The sequence below is a fragment of the Emiliania huxleyi genome, assembly GCF_000372725.1.
Source record: "Emiliania huxleyi CCMP1516 unplaced genomic scaffold EMIHUscaffold_487, whole genome shotgun sequence".
Lineage (NCBI taxonomy): Eukaryota > Haptophyta > Isochrysidales > Noelaerhabdaceae > Emiliania > Emiliania huxleyi.
This window is the reverse complement of record NW_005198339.1, coordinates 1-17,049: the sequence shown is the minus strand read 5'-3', so window position 1 is coordinate 17,049 and position 17,049 is coordinate 1. Positions and strand designations below refer to the sequence as shown.

Here is a 17,049-nt window from a genome sequence, read left to right as displayed (position 1 = left end):
GCGCGCAGCGGTCCGCGAGTGGCGCCGCTGGGCACGGATACAGGCTGAGGCCCGCTATCTGACCCCGCTGCGCGCTTCACGAGCTTAGGACCACCCACTGAAGCGGAACCACCCACGAGACGCTGTAACCCGCGGCATTTGTTTCTTTTTTATGAGTCCTTGGTAACCCTTGCAAAGGCGAGGAAGCCTCGAAAGACCTTGGAAAAGAAAACATGAAGGCTCAGCTCAAAAGAAAAACAGAAACTTGTGCCCCCCGGCCGGGCCCAGGCCCCCGGCACAGTTGTGTGTGTGTGTGTGTGTGTGTATGCCCACCGCTCTCGGCGACGCTGCCAGCAGCAGCGCCGACCCTTTGATACCGTCCGAGTCTGCCGGCTGCCTCACGATGCACTTCGAGGCGCACCCCACGCTCGGTGCCGTGCTGCGAATGGAGGCGGCGTCCGCGCCCATCACCGACGAGGCCATCGACCTCCTCGAACGCTACTCGCTGCGGGCGTGCGAGCGCGGCGAGAAGTTTGGGGTCCTCTGGGACCTGCGTCAGTGCCAGGTGCCCGGGATGCGGCAGACGTGGAGGTGCATCCGCTGGGGCACCGAGCACAAGGCGACTCTCGATGCGCGGATGGAGACGCTGGCTGTGCTGTTGGGCGAGGACGACCGACTTCTCTCCTCGGTGGTCGGGTTCGTGCTCAAGGTCTGCCTGCCGGCGGTCCCGACTCTGGTCAGCAACGACGTGGCGGCCGTCCGCCGGCATTTCGGCTTGGATGCGGCTGAGCCGCAGCGAGAGGCGCTTGCAACGTAAAGTCTACCGCAGGCGCCGGTCGAGGCATCACGCACGGTGGAGCATGTGCAACGTAAATTCTCACGGCAGGCGCCGGTCGAGGCACGCGACGTGCGAGCAAGCTGCCCCGCCCGCCCTCTAGATGTGGATGCACGCACACGCACATGCACATGCTCCACCGTGCGTGAGCTGTGAAAGCTGTGACGTGCTGTGAGCTGAGGGTCCGCCCGCAGGCGCCCGGGCGCATTGCTGTTCCGAGGCCGCGGTGCCCGCGCCGAGCTTTAGGGGACTCGGGCCTTAAGGCAGCTTTGTGAATCCATGGGCGCGAGTTCGTCAGTATCCGCCCTCTCTGGGTACCCTGGGGCGTGAGAGGGCCAGGGTGTCACACTGAGACCGCTCCTCTCAACCACGCGCGGAGAGTAGTCTCTCCGCAAGCGGTCCGCAGACGCTCTCGTCGCGCTCTGAGCTCTCAGTCTCACGTCTCAGCTCTCACCTGTTAGTGTTACGTGTTATAGTGCTGTAGAGCCGTAGAGCCTTTGTCGACCTCTCAACCCTTTCGTACAATAATGAACTCTGAAATGCCGGTAGAAATGACAAAGCATGCCTGCGGTCCGTGCACGAAGACAATCCCGTGATGGCCGCGTGAAGTGGCTGCTAAGTGGGTGAAGCGTGAGAAGCAGGAGAAAGTGCATTATATAAGAGCTCATTGGGACCCTCCCTGCATTCTCTGCAGCAGCAGCGCGCGGAGCTGATGCTCGCGCAGCTCCGCCTCTCGCTCCTCCGAGGCAGTGAGCACCACGCGCGGCTCTGCCGCCGCGGCCGGGGCCTGCTCTCCTAGCTGCTGTCCTCGCTGCTCTCCTAGCGGCTGTCCTCGCTCCTGTCGTTGCTGCTGCTGCTCGCAAGCGCGCCCCTCCTCCGGCGGAGCCGCCCGTTGCCTGCCGGCGTCGCTGCGCGAGCGCGGCGAGCGCGACGCGGAGCGCGACGCGGAGCGGGATCGGCGGCGGCGCGGCGGCGATCGGCGGCTCGGACGACCTCGACTGCTGTGCGCTCTTCTCGCCTCCTGGTGCAAAGAGGGCCGGGCTTGGGACGGAAAGGAGAGACACGACGTGGTTGGTCTCGTGGAGTGCAGTGCCCGCGCACAATCTGCGGCATCTTGCGCAGCGTTGAAGTGTGGCATCTAAGTGCGTCCTCCTCCCCTCGCCTCCTTTCCTCGCGGCCCTCCCGGCCCTTGCGGCCCTGCCCGTCCCGCCGCGCGTCGCCCCGCGCCTCGCCCGTCCTCTCCCGCTCAGCCCTCCGACCTCCTTCACCCTCCTTGCTGCGCCTCTTCCCCGCTAAGAGCTCCTCGCTCTCGCACATGACCGCTGCCGCCTCCGCCGGTGCCGGTGCCGCCGCCGCTGCCGCCGCCGCCGCCGCTGCCGCCGCCGCCGCCGCCGCCGCTGCGGGGGCCGGAGCCTCAGCCGCTGTCGGCGCCGCCGCTTTCGGCGCCGCCGCTGTCGGCGCCGCCGCCACCTCCGCTGTCGCGACGCTGGCCAGAGGCGTGTCCGTTGCGGCGGGCAGGCGCTTGGCAGACGGCTTAAGCTTTGCGGCCGGCTTCAGGCTGAAGCCGACCGGCGCTCGTCGGCCGACGATCGGCGTGGGCTGGGAGCCACTCGGTGCGCGCGAGGCGGCGACCGAGGCGGACACCGAGCTTGCGAGGTACTGCAGCTCGAGCTTCGTGCCGGGCACAGCCTTGCCGGCAGAGGCGAGCGAAGAGAGCGAGACAACCTCTCTGTCGCCGTCGACAACCTCTCTGTAGGGCGGCAGGCCTGTCGACGAGGACACGTCGAGAGGCGGCGGTGGCAATTCGTCGGAGGCCGAGGCCGCCGCCGAGTTGCTCATGTGTGTGCACGACCACACGCGCCACGGGGCAGCCGCGAGGCACGCCGGGACGCCCGCACAGACGCCCGCACAGACGCCCGCACAGCACGCGTCGCTGGCGGCGGCGATGGCTGGCAGTCTCGCGAGTTTTTCTCTTTGCTGCCAGCCGCTGGCGTGACCGCGTCCCTTTTGTCCCTTTTGGTGGCCCTCTTTGATCCTTTTCCCTCGCCGCGTAACTTGCGCCCCTTTGAAAACTTTTGATTTGTTTCTTCCACCCTTTTTTGCATTACGCTCGCGCCCCGACTCGCCCCCCGGCCGCCGCCTTACCAGGCTGCACACACGCACACACTAGACACACCGGTCGGTGCTCATGGTGCGTTCGGCCCGCGCATACAGAAAAAAAATCTTTTCGCGCGTGGCAAAAATCCGCTCGGTTTGTCGGTTTGGGAGTGCCTTGGGAGCCGCCCTTCCGACGATGATACCGCCCTCTGTGCTCGCCGCTCGCTCACGCTCGCGGGCTGCTATCACCGTGAAAAGCAGCGCACCTGACATCTCGGACAGCGCGCCAGCCGCTTCGGATGACAAAGTCGACGAGGATCGGGTCAAGACTGTCCCTTCACCCCCGGGGGCCCGTCGACCCCAGGTCCCTTCTGTCAAAGCTCAGCCCACGCATTCTGCTGTTTCCGCCGCAAGGAGTTGGCTATCGGATCACTTGGATGCGGAGATGCCCGCCATGGCTTCCCTGGCAGACATCGATGACCCGCCCGCCTCTCGCGCCGATTCTTCTCACCCACCCGCTGTCGCGGAGTCCTCGCTGCACCTCGCTGCAAACGGCGGCGGCTTTGACTTGACAAAGTCTCTGATTGAGGAGGGCGCCGCCTTGGACGCGCCAGACGATCTCGGCCGCACGCCTTTGCACCTCGCTGTCCGCTACAACCACTGCGACGAGGCGTGGGCGCTCATCTCGGCTGGCGCCTCGCTCGACGCGAGGGACGGGCAGGGCCGGCAGGCGCTCCACCACGCCGCAGAGAAGGGGCACACGAGCCTGCTCGAGGAACTGCTCGCGGCCGGAGCGCGGGTGAGCCGCCTGCATTGGCGGCCCTGCTGGCCTCGGCAATCGGAGGAGCTCGGCAGCCTCACAGCCAGACCCGCCCTCGCCTCGCAGGTGGACTCGCGCGGCTTCCGCGAGTGGACGCCGCTCCACTTTGCAGCGTACTGCGGCAAGGTCGCGATGGTGGCGGAGCTGCTCTCGGCGGGCGCCTCGCCCAACCTCCGCGACTGCGATGGGAACACGCCGCTGCAGCTCGCGCACGAGCAAGGCCACTCGGGGACGGCGGCCGTGCTCAAGCTGGCGGCGGCGGCGATCACGCCGGCGGCGGCGGAGACGCCGCAGAGGCCGACGCGCCAAAAGCTCAAGCGCGCGATGTCTCGCCTCACCACCTCGCCGCGCCTCCCCTCGGCGGCCGGGGCCCCGTTCCGAGCCAAGCCAACGCCGCCGCCGCCCGCCGTTGCGACGTCCGCGGTGGGGCGCACATCGCCGAGCACGGCGGCGATCGAGCCGTTGGCCTCCCGCAACCGCGCCATCTCGCGGATCGCGAATGTGAAGCTGGGCTGCTAAAAAGGAATGTTCATATGGTGGGTTAGAGAGAGGGAGGGAGGGAGATGGCGCATACCCCGCAAACAATACTTAGCATCCGGAGTGAGGGAGGGCGAGACGATCGAGGGGTCCCGTACCACGCGGAATCGACCCTATCCAGTGCTCAAGTGCTCAAGCAACACACCTTCCTTCCAGTGAAATCCCTGTGTGGTGGCGGCGTGCCGCCGTTCTCCCATCCCTCTTTTGGGTTCGATGTTTGCTTTCTTTCTTTTTCGTGTGCCGGTGTGTGTGCCAGTCCGCGCCAGTCTGCGGCGCTTGTCGTGCCAGTGTGCTGTGAGAGAGGCTTGTATTTTAAGATGCTTTCTTAGCCCCCCGCTACCCGGTTGCACTCGTGCGACGTAGCGGGGGGCCACGACTACGTTTACGAAAACATAAGTAGTCCCGCGAGGTGTGAATTTGGCCACCCCAGTAGCCCCCTTTCCAATTGCCTGATTTTGCGGCGCGTCCACAGAGCGTCCAAACTTGTGTTTGGGCGCGAACCGTATCTCGCAACGAATCTCGCCGGCCTCACCGCACACCGGCTCACTTTGACCGACCTACCGTCCGCTCGACTGGCCGATGAAGAGCGACCCGTACGACGCGCACTTGTCGTCCTCCCTCCTCGCCACATGACGGCCGCCCCCCGACACCGACAGTCGCGCTTCGCACGCCTTCGAGGTCAGCTGCGGCCGAGCGACGACCGGCTCGCCTCCGATCGCTGGGCGCGGTCACTCTCCGGCCCATCACCCACCTGCCGATCACCTGTCCGCCTCGCCGCGCGCGGGCCGCTCGCCTGCTCGCCACCGCCGCCGCGCGTCCCCGCGCCGCCACGCTTCCCTGCACCTGACGGCGCTCGAGCTGCGCAGACAGACGGCGCGCTCTGCAGAGCAGCGGCCGCCCAGGCGGTCGCTGCTCCGCCCCGTCCGAATCCGTCCGCCCGCGCGTGCTGCTGCCGCCGCCGCCGCCGCTCCACCCGGTGCCCGTGTGTCGTGAGAGTTGCTTTGTGTATGTGTGTATGTCTATGTGGACAGCGACACTTATGTCACACTTGAGCCTCTATCCATGATTGAGACCGGTACTCGGGTTTGGATGGTAGCGGGGGGCCCCGCCGGAGGCTGGTTACTGATTCAGCCGCGGCTCCGCCCCCGTCTCGTCTCCTCTGTCCGAAAAGAAAGAAAGAAAGAAAACACACAACCCAAGGGAGGGATGGGTCCGATTCTGTCGGCAGGGCCGCCTACTTTTTTCATCCTCACCGGCTGGAACGGCTCTCCTTGTGTCGCTCGTGTCGCTCGCTTGTGTCGCTCGCGCGTCGTGCTCTAGGCTTGAGGGTTTCGGACCCGAGAGCCGCCGTGGATGAAGCTCAAGCGCTTCTTGCTGCGCTACTACCCGCCTGGCATCCTCCTCGTGCGTGCCTGTCTGTGCATAGCCGCAGCCTCCGGGCTTCGCCTGGCTCACCAATTCGTCCCTTCGCCCTGCACAGGAGTATGAGCAGGCAGGCGAGCTAAAGACCAAGTCTGTTGACCTTCTCAATCTCACTCCCGAGAGCGACGTTGAGGTGCTCGTCAATCAAATCGTGCGGCAGGAGGTGCAGCCCTCACGCCACTCGCCTGCCTCTTGCCTTGGCCGCTCACTCGGCTTTGTGGCGACATGCCTCACCTCCGTTGGACACCGGCTAGCCTGAGCCCCCTGACTACACACCGTTCTCCGCCGCCAGGCGCTCATATCCGACGCGCGTAAGCCGCAGCTGCGCAAGCTTGTGTACAAACTCATCGAGAAGCAGGAGGCGCACGAGACCGAGGCCTTCTACCTGTTCAAGATTCTGCGCGCGCACATCCTCCCGTTGACCAACTGCGCATTCAACAAGTCGGGTGCGCAGCACGCCTTGGCTGTCGAGCCAGCCTGTCGCCCGACGCCCTCTTTCCACCTTCGGCCACCCTGCCGCTCCGCCGCGCCTTGCTGCACCGCCCTCTCGTCCCGGCCACGCGCCTGCTGCTGCTCGGCTCCGCCTCGGTCACCTCAGCTCCGCACCGCAACGACGGGCGGCCATCTTGTCACGCGTAGGCGATCGCTTCATCACCGGCTCGTACGACCGCACGTGCAAGGTGTGGAACACGCTGACGGGCGAGGAGCTGCTCACGCTCGAGGGCCACAAGAATGTGGTCTACGCGATCGCCTTCAACAACCCGTTCGGTGACAAGATTGTCACGGGCTCGTTTGACAAGACGGCGAAGCTGTGGGACGCCAACACGGGAGAGCTGCTGCACACCCTCCGCGGGCACACCACGGAGATCGTCTGCCTCGCCTTCGACCCGACCGGCGCCGTCGTCGCGACCGGCTCGATGGACTCGACGGCGAAGCTGTGGTCGGTCGAGCGCGGCGTGGAGCTCTGCTCGCTCAACGGCCACACGGCAGAGATCGTGTCGCTCAACTTCAACAACGACGGCGACAAGGTGATCACCGGCTCCTTCGACCACACCACCAAGGTCTGGGACGTGGCCACCGGGGAGTGCCTGCACACCCTCGCCGGCCACCGCGGCGAGATCTCGTCGACGCAATTCGACTTTACGGGCGAGCTCTGCATCTCGGGCTCGATCGACCGGACGTGCAAGCTGTGGAACGTCGCGACGGGTCAGTGCATCAACACGCTCCGCGGCCACAACGACGAGATCCTCGACGTGGCCTTCAACGCGACGGGCACCAGGCTGGTGACTGCCTCTGCGGACGGGACGGCGCGGGTGTACAACACGATGACGGGCGCGTGCCAGGCGATCCTGATCGGGCACGAGGGCGAGATCTCAAAGGTGGGCTTCAACCCGCCCGGCAACAAGATCATCACCGCCTCGAGCGACCGGACGTGCCGCGTGTGGGACGTCGAGAATGGCGACAACCTGCAGGTGCTCGAGGGGCACACCGACGAGATCTTCTCGGCTGCATTCAACTACGAGGGCGACACAATAATCACGGGCTCCAAAGACAACACATGCCGCGTGTGGAAATGCTAGTGGATATAGAGACGAGTAGTAGTGTAGATGGCATCGCATCTCCGACAGTGAGTTGGTCTTCTCGCTGTATCGCGAACATCGTGACGCGCAATTGTTGTGCTGTCTGCGGGTATTTATTGCGTAAAATGCACCCTCTTTATTAAAGATACGGAAGGCTTGCCAAAACACAAGTGTGAGAAACGTCGTCATCCGGCGGACTCCGGACAGAGCGTCACCGTCAGCGAAAGCCCCGTGAGCCGTGTGATCTCGGATTTAGTAAAATCGAAAAAATCCCAGTCAAAATGTGAGGAGTCAAAGCTCCAAGTGCTCCAAAAACGCGAACACTTACTCTGAGACGGAGATGGGATTTAGGGACATGCACATGCACACATAAACATGACATGTCACATGCACATTGCAAAAGAAAGAAAGAAATAAAGAAAGAAAACAGACAACCCAAGGGAGGGGGATGGGAGGACGGCACGCCGCCACCACACAGGGATTTTAAGGAGAGGAGTGTGGTGCTAGCCGTCGCCCACCCTAACCCTTGGTCGTCTCTGCCTCTTTCTATCTCCCTTCGCAGTCCCTCGCCGATTCTCGCTGCAACCTTCATGCCACCTCTCGCGGTCGTCCCACTCTCGTCGTTCTCCCTCCTGTCGTTCTGCCTCGTCCCGCGACGCCGCCACCGCCTGCCGCTCCCTTGCTCTCGCGGCTTCTCCCGCCTTTCGGCGCAACTCTGCCCTCCTCGCGGCATATTTTGGCCCCTCGAGTTTATCGAGGTGCAATCTTGTGGTTGGAGTGCGAATCTGCATATTTCTACGAACTGTTGGGAACGTACTCCCTATGGTCCAACGCTTCAACGGCAGAAGTGCTGGGGATTGTAAACCCTCTCCCTTCTGGCTCGGGCGCTCTCAAGATCGACTAGAACCTTGACTGGGAAGCGTTGCACCTGCGTTGCACGAAAAATACCCGGGCGCCCAAGGGGAGAATGACGGCTATGGCCCTTTTGGTCCGCGTCCGGATACCTTTGAGGGCAAGTAGATGTGGTACAAAGATGGCAGGAACGTGCTGCGCATGCGGCGCGGTTTTTGAGGGGACTTGTGAAATTCCGCCTGCGCCACCACCAAGCCCCGCCTTCCCGCCGCCCCACCCCAATCCTCCGCCCCCGCCCCCCGCTGGTATGATTTGGCAGGATGTGCCACTGATCGAGGCGAGCGTGCGGAGTGAAGCGTGTGCGCAAGACCGAGTCCACATCACCCATTCCCTCCGCCCCGCCGCGAGGCGCCGACGCCTCTGCCGATCTCTTGCTCTCGCGGCGCCTCGTTTTCTTGACCCACTTTCGTTCCCCAACGGCCTAGGCCTGATTCACTTGGAGCACTTGGAGTGCAGTCAGTAACCGCACGCCCAGGACCGGGGAGCTAAGAAGCGCCCCAGTAGCCAGACGATTGGGATCGGGTTGCGGGCAAGAGAGCCCTAGCCCTGGGGGATGCGCGGTCGCAGGGCCATAACACGGGTCTCCGAGGGTTGGCCCCGCGTACCAGGTTTCTCCTTCACTTTCCCGAGGCGGAGTTGGCAGCGGTGCAGGCGGCGCAAGAGGAGAGGGCGAGGCTGGACGACGAGGCGAGGCGCGAGGCGGAGGAGCAGGCGTTTGCCGAGGTCGAGGCTTGCGCGGCGTCCGATGCCGCAAGCGAGCCGCCGCAACAGGCGCGTGAAGAGGCGGACCCGTTGGCCGAGGCGGAGGCGACGAGGGCGGCCGCTGAGGTCGAGGCGGTGGCAAGAGCCGTCGTTGAGGCAGAGAAGGTGGCTCAGCGAGCGGCCGAGGCAGAGGCGCGCGCGGCGGCGGCGGTCGACGGAGAGAAGGCTCATGCGCAGCTTGCTTGCGCAGGCGGAAGCCGAGGCGGCGGCGAAGGCGCAGTTGGCGGAGAGCAAAGGCTTGTGTCAGGCTCGGCCCCAACGGCTTCCGCCAAGGAACACTTCTCTCGAAAAAGAAAAAAAGGGAGAAGAGGAATGGGGGAGGGGGAAAAGGGTCCGGTTTAAGGAAAAAGGAAAAAGAAAAAACCGCCGAGCGACGCCGTAACCCTCAATCAGGGCGGTCGTCTCTGGTGAGCGCCTTCTCCAGGCAGGCCTTTCCCTCCTCCCTCTCTGTGACCGCCACAGCAGCGCAGCCCATGCGGCTGCAAGCGCACAGATTGACCACAGCGACGCTCACGGGACGCCACCCACTCTCCCCGGCTGCCACCTCCTCCCTCGCCGCCCGGGCCCTCGCTTGCAGTGGCCGTTGCCTCCACCGCCGCCTCTGCCAGCCACCACGGCGTGCAGCAGCGCAGCCTTCCCGTCCTGCAAAGCGCCCGCTCGCAACCCTCAGCGCCGCTCCTACAGACTGCACCCCTCAGCGCCGCTCCTATACAGACTGCAACCCTTAGCGCCGCTCCTAAACAGACTGCAACCCTCAGCGCCGCTCCTACAGACCGCAACCCTCAGCGCCGCTCCCACAGACCATCGACGCTAGTCTGGAGATCACCCGGTGCCAGTCCGAGCACCATGGATGCACGAAAAATTCCGACCGCGTCTTCGCGACCGTTCATGACCTGGCGTGCTGCCCGCAGGTGCGTCCTCCGCTCCCTCAGCGAGGGAGCTGCCAGATCAAACGCTCAAGATGATATCCCTCCTCGGCCTCGCTGTCCACGCGCTGCCGACCGACACCGTCGTCAACGGTGACATCAACAACGTTCTGGAAGCTCCTTCCGTTGCTGCAGCTGTCCCTGCTGCTGCCGACGTCAATCCGACTGGGCGCGGCACGACGTTCGCTCCGCTCGACTCGCCACCGCCTCCGCCGAGCTGTGACATCCAGGACCTCCTCACCAAGATACCCGATGCGCTCTTCCAAAACTTGAACGGCTCACGACCGGTCCTAGCGGGCTCGGGTAAGCTAGTTGCCACACGCCGCGGCGGCGCAACAGTCACTCTGCCCCTGTACGTGGCACCCGTCTACGTGGGGCAGCCGGGGAAGCTCGGCAGCGTCGCCACGATGAGTGTCTCCTACTACGACCCCGTGTTGCCTGGCCGCCCTCCCGTGCGCGTTGCGCTCAACATCGCCGAGACGACCCTCGTCAACGATACGGCGGTTTACTTTGAGACTCAGACGGGACGGCGCCTTTATGTGTGGAATGGCGAGGCGTTCATCATCGACGCAGAGCGCCCCAACTACAAGCTGACTGTGTGCAACGACGAGATGGACTGCTCCGCATTCACCGTCGACGAGATGCAGGACCCCGCTGATCTGACCGCTGATCTGACCGCCGCCGCTGACGCGGCGCTCCTCGAGGCCGGCTTCCAACCACCGGCTTCTCGCGCGAGAAGGCGGCTGAGTGAGTTTGGTACGGACGTCTGCGGTTCCCAGGCGCCGTTGCCCACACCATACAAATCCGACTTCTGCCCCGGCGGCACGGCGCTGCGCACCGCGCCGCAGTCATCTGGCAGCGGCGACTACGGCAGCATGCTGTCGTTGACAGACCACCCAGTCTCGTGCGCCGTCGAGACAGACCTCCTCACCGCCTTCCGACTCTACCGCAGCTCGAGCGACGCCACCACATACCAAATCGAGCTGTGCTGCGCGCCGCAGCCTGCGGGACTTTCTGCTGATCCTCTCCCGCTGCAAAGCTCCGCCAAGATCCCGTCGTGGGACTTGTTCAGCTTCAACGACGTCAACGCGGGATGCGGGCCCGGCACCGAGGTGCTGAATCACCAGTGCGCCAAGCCAGACCCCAACTGGTGCACGGCGCCTAACCTCCAATACGAGGCGACGGACGACAGTACCGACACGCGCTTCGAGTACACCGACTACCTCGACTGCGACGCGGATGGCGTGCCCGACAAGAGCTGCACGAACCAGGCGGGAGAGACGCACCGCGTGGTTGGCTCCGCGAGCGGCTGCGACGTACCGGCTGACGACGATTCGGAATCGGGCAACTTTTGCCAGCGCGCGAGCGTGCCGCCGCCGCCGCCGTCGCTGCTGCATGCCTTCCGGCTCACGGACAGCAAGTGGGTGTCTGAGTGCACTAGCTTGCGCCGCGGCGAGGCTGGCCTCACGCCCCTGGTATGTGACGAATACTACACGCCGTGGTCGGGTTACTACAGCGGCGTGCTCATCCTCGACGGGCATGAGGTGAAGTGCCCGAGCGGCTCGTACCTGAGCACGTTTGTCATCGAGACGCCGGAGTTCGTCGGCCTCGCCATGGATTCGCTGTTGTACGGTACGCAAAGGTCGCAAACCTACCCTGGCGTGCGATTCCGCTACAAGTGCTGCCGAGAGGGAGGGGGTGGCTCGAGCAATGACGAGCTCACCTCCACCGTGACGGGTGCGTGGAAGTGGGTGGGCTGGTAATGATCGACTGCTCCTCTCTATCCTCCCTCCTCACATCCCTCCCTCCTCACCTCCCCGCCCTTCGCCATCAGGTTCCGCGATTACGCAGTCGAGACGTCCACCAAGGACACCAAGAGCTCTTCATCCCGTATGGCGACCACCACAGAGCTGGCGAGCGGCGCGTCGACCGAGGTGGCAATCGGCAAAAGCGTCAGTGCGTCGACAGATTTCGGCACCGCGCAGACCACCTCCAACGTCTTCTCGCAGACCACAACCTCGTCGACGACCATGGATCAATCGGTAAACTACAAGTTCGGCTGGTGTGGCGGCGTGCCTGATCTGGAATGCGACAAGAGCCTCGCCGCACCGCACCCGCTGTGGACGTTCGAATACAAGCAGGATGACGTCGTGCTCAACACCGGCGTCGTGATCATCGTTGAGAGCGTTGGCACGCCGTGCTGCCTACCGGGACAGGCGGTCGACGGCGGCAACCAGGCGGGCGAGTGCATGACTGTGGGCAATCAGACGCCCGTCCGCCTCTGCGACGAGGCCGGGCAGCCGATCGGGGACGTGACGATCACCTCCACCGTCAAGCGAACTACGATCGCCTCGGGTCAATGCTCTGAGCGCAAGGCTTACGCCACCAGGCCAACATACTCTTTCGCCGACACGCTCGACGACCTGCGCGTGGGCGGGCTCTGCACCACGGAGGTTGGGAGGCCGAGGCCGCTTGTCGCCTTCGACCTGAACTGTGTGCCTTACTACAAGAACTCCGAGGTCTCGGGCATCGAGAACAACTGCATCGCAAGCGGATACTTCGCCGATAACAAGCGCTACGGCTGGGGTCAGTACGTCTACTACGACTACGAGTGTTGCGAGAGCTGGAACGAGCTTGACGCCGACCAGTGCGAGGAGATCACCACCGAAACTGTCAACGGCGAGGTGCGGACATCATGGACGAATCAGTACGCCCGCTCCTCGCAGTACTACGGCTCGTACCTGAACCCGAGGCGTCTCGCCGATCCGCGCCTGAAGGTGGCTTGCAGCAAGAACTTCAGACTCAACGCGGCACTCAAAGACGATATTCCATCGACCACCCCGTCCGGCACGTTCAGCTACACGTACCGCTGCTGCCCGCTGGCGGCGACGACGGCGATGCCCGAGCCGCCCGCCCTCCAGTGCATCTCTCACACCTCAACGAGCCCCGGCGAGACAGTGCAGTGGCACTCCGAGGATTGGATGACCACCTCGCTCGCTGCCTCCGACGGCGCGACGGTCTCGTGCCCAGCAGACGCCTTTGGCGAGTCCGGCGTGCTCTCCGGCTTCGAGCTTGTCAAGGACTCCGACTCGGCGTTCCACTATGAGCTCACTTGCTGCACCGCCGCGCCACCCATAGCCGACACCTTGTTCCCGGACCAGTGGGGGCAGTGGATGCCTCTCGGCTACTCGAACGGAAACTGGGACGTTGCCTTCAAGGTCGGGCTGTCCACCTCCAGCTCCAAGATCACCGCGAGCGAGGTGAGCCGGAGCTTGAAGAGCACAAAGGCGATGAAGATGAAGGTTGGCTCGCCGTACATGAGCTCTGAGTCCTCGGCGACCCTCAGCTCGGAGACGAGCTCTACACTGAGCAACTCCGCGGAGCAGGTGGTTGGCGAGGGCAAGGTGATCACGCGCCAGTTCCGGCTGCAGCAAGGGCCGACCGCACGGGATGCTATGCTGTGGCAGTGGGTGGTCTTCCTCGACGGCCCGAGCGGTCACGGCATCGTCTACACGCCGGACCTCGCGACGACCAACTCCGACCTCCTCCCGCCGTGCTGCGCGCCCACGTCGTACCTCCTCGACGCCGATGGCAATCGCGTCTTTGACTACCGCGCAAACTGCCCATTTGACGAGATCGTGCAGGTCGACAGCGATGGCGATGGCAACCCTGATATGTATCCGAACGGATGCCTGGAGGCCAATCACTACTCCTGCGCGTACTGGGCGCTCACGCAGACCGCAGCGCAGCCGTCCGCCATGTCGCCTGCCACGGTGGAATGCGAGTCGGGCCTCGTCTTCTACCCCGACAAGGCGGGCGCCTCTCTCAACGAATGCTGTGCACCCTTGTCCCCACCGTCGCCGCCGCCGCCGGAGCCGTCCACACCTCCTAGTCCGCCGACACCGTCGGGACCCCCTCCACCGCCGTCCATGTCGCCGAGCCCGCCCCCAAATTGCGCAACTCCGACCTACATTGGGTCCTTCAAAGACATGCCCAACCGAGCTATGCCCAAGCAGGCCAAGAAACGCATCTGTGCAAACGAGGGTGAACGGTGCCAGTGCGGGGATGGAAATCGCATCCATTATGGCAAGCGGTACAAGAAAGGCAAGCCCGGCTCACCTGCATTCGGGATCACCACCAACGCCGGCGAAATGAGGGAGGAGGAGGAAACAGGTACCTGCACGAAATATTACACGCTAGGGGGAGGAGGGCTTGGCGACGGAAGCGAACGCTGCAACAACGACGAGTTTCGCGACCCCTGCAGCGGCTTCTACAAGCACTGCATTTGCGATGATAGCGAGGAGATTACGCAAGGCTACACCCATTACAGTTGCGAGGCCTTCTGCATCGGTCGCGGTTACGCGCTTTTTGGACTGCAAAACGGCAAGGACAATCCAGCAAACACGGAGTGCTACTGCGCGCAGTCGTACGAGCAGTATGGAAAGTACGGCGAACTCACGGGGACGGACGCGTGCGAAGGCATTGGAGCGGCGTGGTGCAACTCCGTCTATTTTGCTGCGGCGTGTCCCGGCGGCGACGGAGAGTATGGGGCCGAACCTGCCGGCTCGCCAGCCTGGGACGAATACCCAAACTACTGCTACGTGTGGGCGACCATCCCCTACTGCGACGTAGACTCTTCGTCGTGTTGCGTGCAACGGAGCAACAGCACCCCCTGCTCGACAACCAGCGGCCTCACGGACAGCGGCGCACGGCTCCGCGGATACCCCATCTGCCTGTCGCCTGAGGCAGGCCGTTTGCTGTGAGGGTCAGTGATGAAGAAAGACGAGTGGCATTTTGACTTCCATGTGGTTTAGTACCACTCGCGGAGTTGCGTTCTTTGGCATGGGCGCTTCATGTAACATGCTGGGCCTTCTCCGCCCGAGGAGACGATGTACATAGCAGGCCCTTCTCCTCGCGAGGCGATGATGTAATATCCCCGAACATGGAACCCGCCCGAGGAGACGATGTATATTGCAGGCCCTTCTCCTCGCGAGGCGATGATGTAATATCCCCACACATGGAACCACGTCGCTCTCCGTGGATCACGCACTGTGCGCGTGCCTGCAGGGCGGCCCCCGCCCACGCCGGCGTGGACGACTGAGCGCGCTCCGGCACGTCGGTCAAGGGAGGACCCGCCTACACAGGACAGTAGAGCGCCTTTTGGTTTTGCCGATCGTACGTACATCCGGGAGTCTTCGGCTGTCTTGCCATGTGTTCTTGCTAGCCCCACGGCGTCATGGCTCTCGGGTAATTTGTGGTCTTGCCGCGCGAGCAGTCTGTGTCTGAGCTCAACGCTAGCGTTTCGCTGTACATGACACGGTCGCTCACTTATATACGCGTCTAGCCTCTGCACACCGTACAGCCGCAAGCGGGCGGGCGCTCTCCGCTACCTCTAGCCGTCTACCGTTCCTAGCCTATGCGATCGTAGTCCCCGCCGCGGGATGAAAAGCGACAGGACACGTACAAGCATGGTCCCAGCCTAGACAGGCCTCGACAGGCCTCGACAGGCCTCAACAGGCCTCGACAGGCCTCGACAGGCCTCGACAGGCCTCGACAGGCCTTGACACCTCTATCCCTCGACAGCAGCTCGACACCCTCGACACCGGGCCTCGCTCGACACCTCGACACCAGGGCTCAGCCCGTATCGAGGGTTGTGCTCGCACATGCCGGGCACATTGGTGGTGACTGGCATGTAGGGTGGAAGGTTTGCCATGGCAGCATCACACATGTTGGAGGTGCCATGGCGGTCGACGCTGTCGTGTTGAATCCGGCACACAAATTCTTCCGGAAGGCCGCGCACGTGTACCGGTGTATATATTTATACACAAATGGTAGGCGGTAGGTGGGTGGTTTGACTTTGCCGCAGAGGCCGTCCCTACTCGAGTAGCTGTGAACAGCAATTGGGAGAGCCTTCCGGAAGGGCCGCGCGCGCACCGTATCAGACAGGGGGGGGGGTGTATATGCTGCTCCCACTGCTCGTTCGCACGTCGCCCTCGCTGCGCTGCGCCTCGCCCTCGCTGTCGCTCGGCGGTGACCTCGGCGTAGCGCTCTACGACGCGCAGGTCGCCGCGCAGGTCGCCGTGGAGGCGGCTGTCTCTCACGAACTCACGTCGCTCTCGCCCGTCTCCGCGCTGGTGCTCTACGGCGCGGGGCTGCTCACCTCCCTCACGCCGTGCTGCCTGTCGATGTTGCCGCTCACGATGAGCTACATCGGCAGCGGAAGCTTTGACGAGGGTGGCGGCGGCGGGTCCCAGTCTTCCTCCTCCTCCTCCTCCTCCTCCTTTGGCGCGTCGCTCGCGTTCGCGGGCGGGCTCGCGTGCTCCCTTTCCGCGCTTGGCGTCGCGGCCGCGTCGGCGGGAGCGATGCTCGGCAGCGGCACCGAGTCTGCGTCCTTCGCCGCGCTCCGGCTGCTCGTCTCGCTGCTGACGTGCGTGCTCGGCCTCAACCTGCTCAAGGTCCTGCCGTTCGAGCTCCCTTCCCTGGAGCTGTCGACCGGCGGCGTCTCGCTTCCGCGGCCCGCCCGAGCCTTCCTCTTCGGCGCCTCCTCCGCGCTCGTGGCCTCGCCGTGCGCCTCGCCCGTGCTCGTCTCCCTCCTGGGCTTTGTCGCCACTCAGGGCGACCCGCTGCTGGGCGCCGCGCTCCTCACCGCCTACTCGCTTGGCGAGACCACGCCAGTCCTCCTCGCCGGCATCGCCGCCGGCTCGGCGACGAGGATCGTGAGCGCCCAGCGCAGGTTCGAGTGGGTGACTCCGGCGAGCGGCTCTGCGCTCTTGGCCATCGGGACGTACAACGGTCTCTCCAGCGCGTTCGGGCCGGTGTGATGAATTACCATGTATGTCACGCGGGGTGCGTCTCCTTGCATTGTATTAGGGCCGCATCGCCCAAAACGGCAAACGGGCAGGTGGCGCGGGGGGGGAGAGCGCGCGCGCGCGCCCGCCCCCGGCGCGCGGCGGCCGGGGCGCGCTAGGCCTGCGCCTGGGCGTAGAGGCGCGTGTACGGCTTCGTATATTATACCGAGGGCGGGTAGGGGGCGCGGGCCGTGGGGGGATGACGAGGGGGGGGGGGGGCGGGCGCGGTGCTTCCTCTGGCGCGCGGGCCCGAAAAGAAATGGTACCCCGGTCAAACACTGCCCAAACAAAAAAATCCCCCTTTAAGCTAAGAGGTTTTGGGATTTCCCTC

General features: G+C 64.3%; 4 protein-coding genes across 4 annotated transcripts; all 4 read left to right on the top strand.

Annotated features, from left to right (window-relative positions):
- Positions 1–307: 307 nt before the first annotated feature.
- EMIHUDRAFT_445643 (hypothetical protein) lies at positions 308–1,181 on the top strand (the record flags this gene model as incomplete). Its single annotated transcript, XM_005767522.1, has 2 exons — positions 308–797; positions 854–1,181. A coding segment is annotated over one exon (461 nt), but the record flags the coding sequence as incomplete, so codon positions are not given.
- A 1,910-nt stretch (positions 1,182–3,091) lies between these two features.
- Positions 3,092–4,330, top strand: EMIHUDRAFT_370768 (hypothetical protein). Its single transcript, XM_005767521.1, has one exon. It carries the CDS (start codon positions 3,357–3,359, stop codon positions 4,248–4,250), a length of 894 nt encoding a protein of 297 aa, XP_005767578.1. The 5' UTR covers positions 3,092–3,356; the 3' UTR covers positions 4,251–4,330.
- Positions 4,331–5,532: 1,202 nt separating this feature from the next.
- On the top strand, positions 5,533–7,415 carry EMIHUDRAFT_459364 (hypothetical protein). The gene is made up of 4 exons (XM_005767520.1): positions 5,533–5,672; positions 5,749–5,853; positions 5,983–6,136; positions 6,330–7,415. Exons 1-4 carry the CDS (start codon positions 5,622–5,624, stop codon positions 7,268–7,270), a joined length of 1,251 nt encoding a protein of 416 aa, XP_005767577.1. The 5' UTR covers positions 5,533–5,621; the 3' UTR covers positions 7,271–7,415.
- Positions 7,416–15,953: 8,538 nt separating this feature from the next.
- Positions 15,954–16,661, top strand: EMIHUDRAFT_58635 (hypothetical protein; the record flags this gene model as incomplete). The annotated part of the gene is made up of 1 exon (XM_005767519.1): positions 15,954–16,661. A coding segment is annotated over one exon (708 nt), but the record flags the coding sequence as incomplete, so codon positions are not given.
- Between the last annotated feature and the right edge of the window lie 388 nt (positions 16,662–17,049).

Excerpts from the sequence above, each read along its gene's own strand:
- EMIHUDRAFT_370768 (XM_005767521.1), top strand. The coding sequence starts at position 3,357 with ATGCCCGCCATGGCTTCCCTGGCAGACATCGATGACCCGCCCGCCTCT.
- EMIHUDRAFT_459364 (XM_005767520.1), top strand. The coding sequence starts at position 5,622 with ATGAAGCTCAAGCGCTTCTTGCTGCGCTACTACCCGCCTGGCATCCTC. Across the intron at positions 5,854-5,982 it reads ATCAAATCGTGCGGCAGGAG|GCGCTCATATCCGACGCGCG; the intron begins GTGCAGCCCTCA and ends CTCCGCCGCCAG. Across the intron at positions 6,137-6,329 it reads CTGCGCATTCAACAAGTCGG|GCGATCGCTTCATCACCGGC; the intron begins GTGCGCAGCACG and ends TGTCACGCGTAG.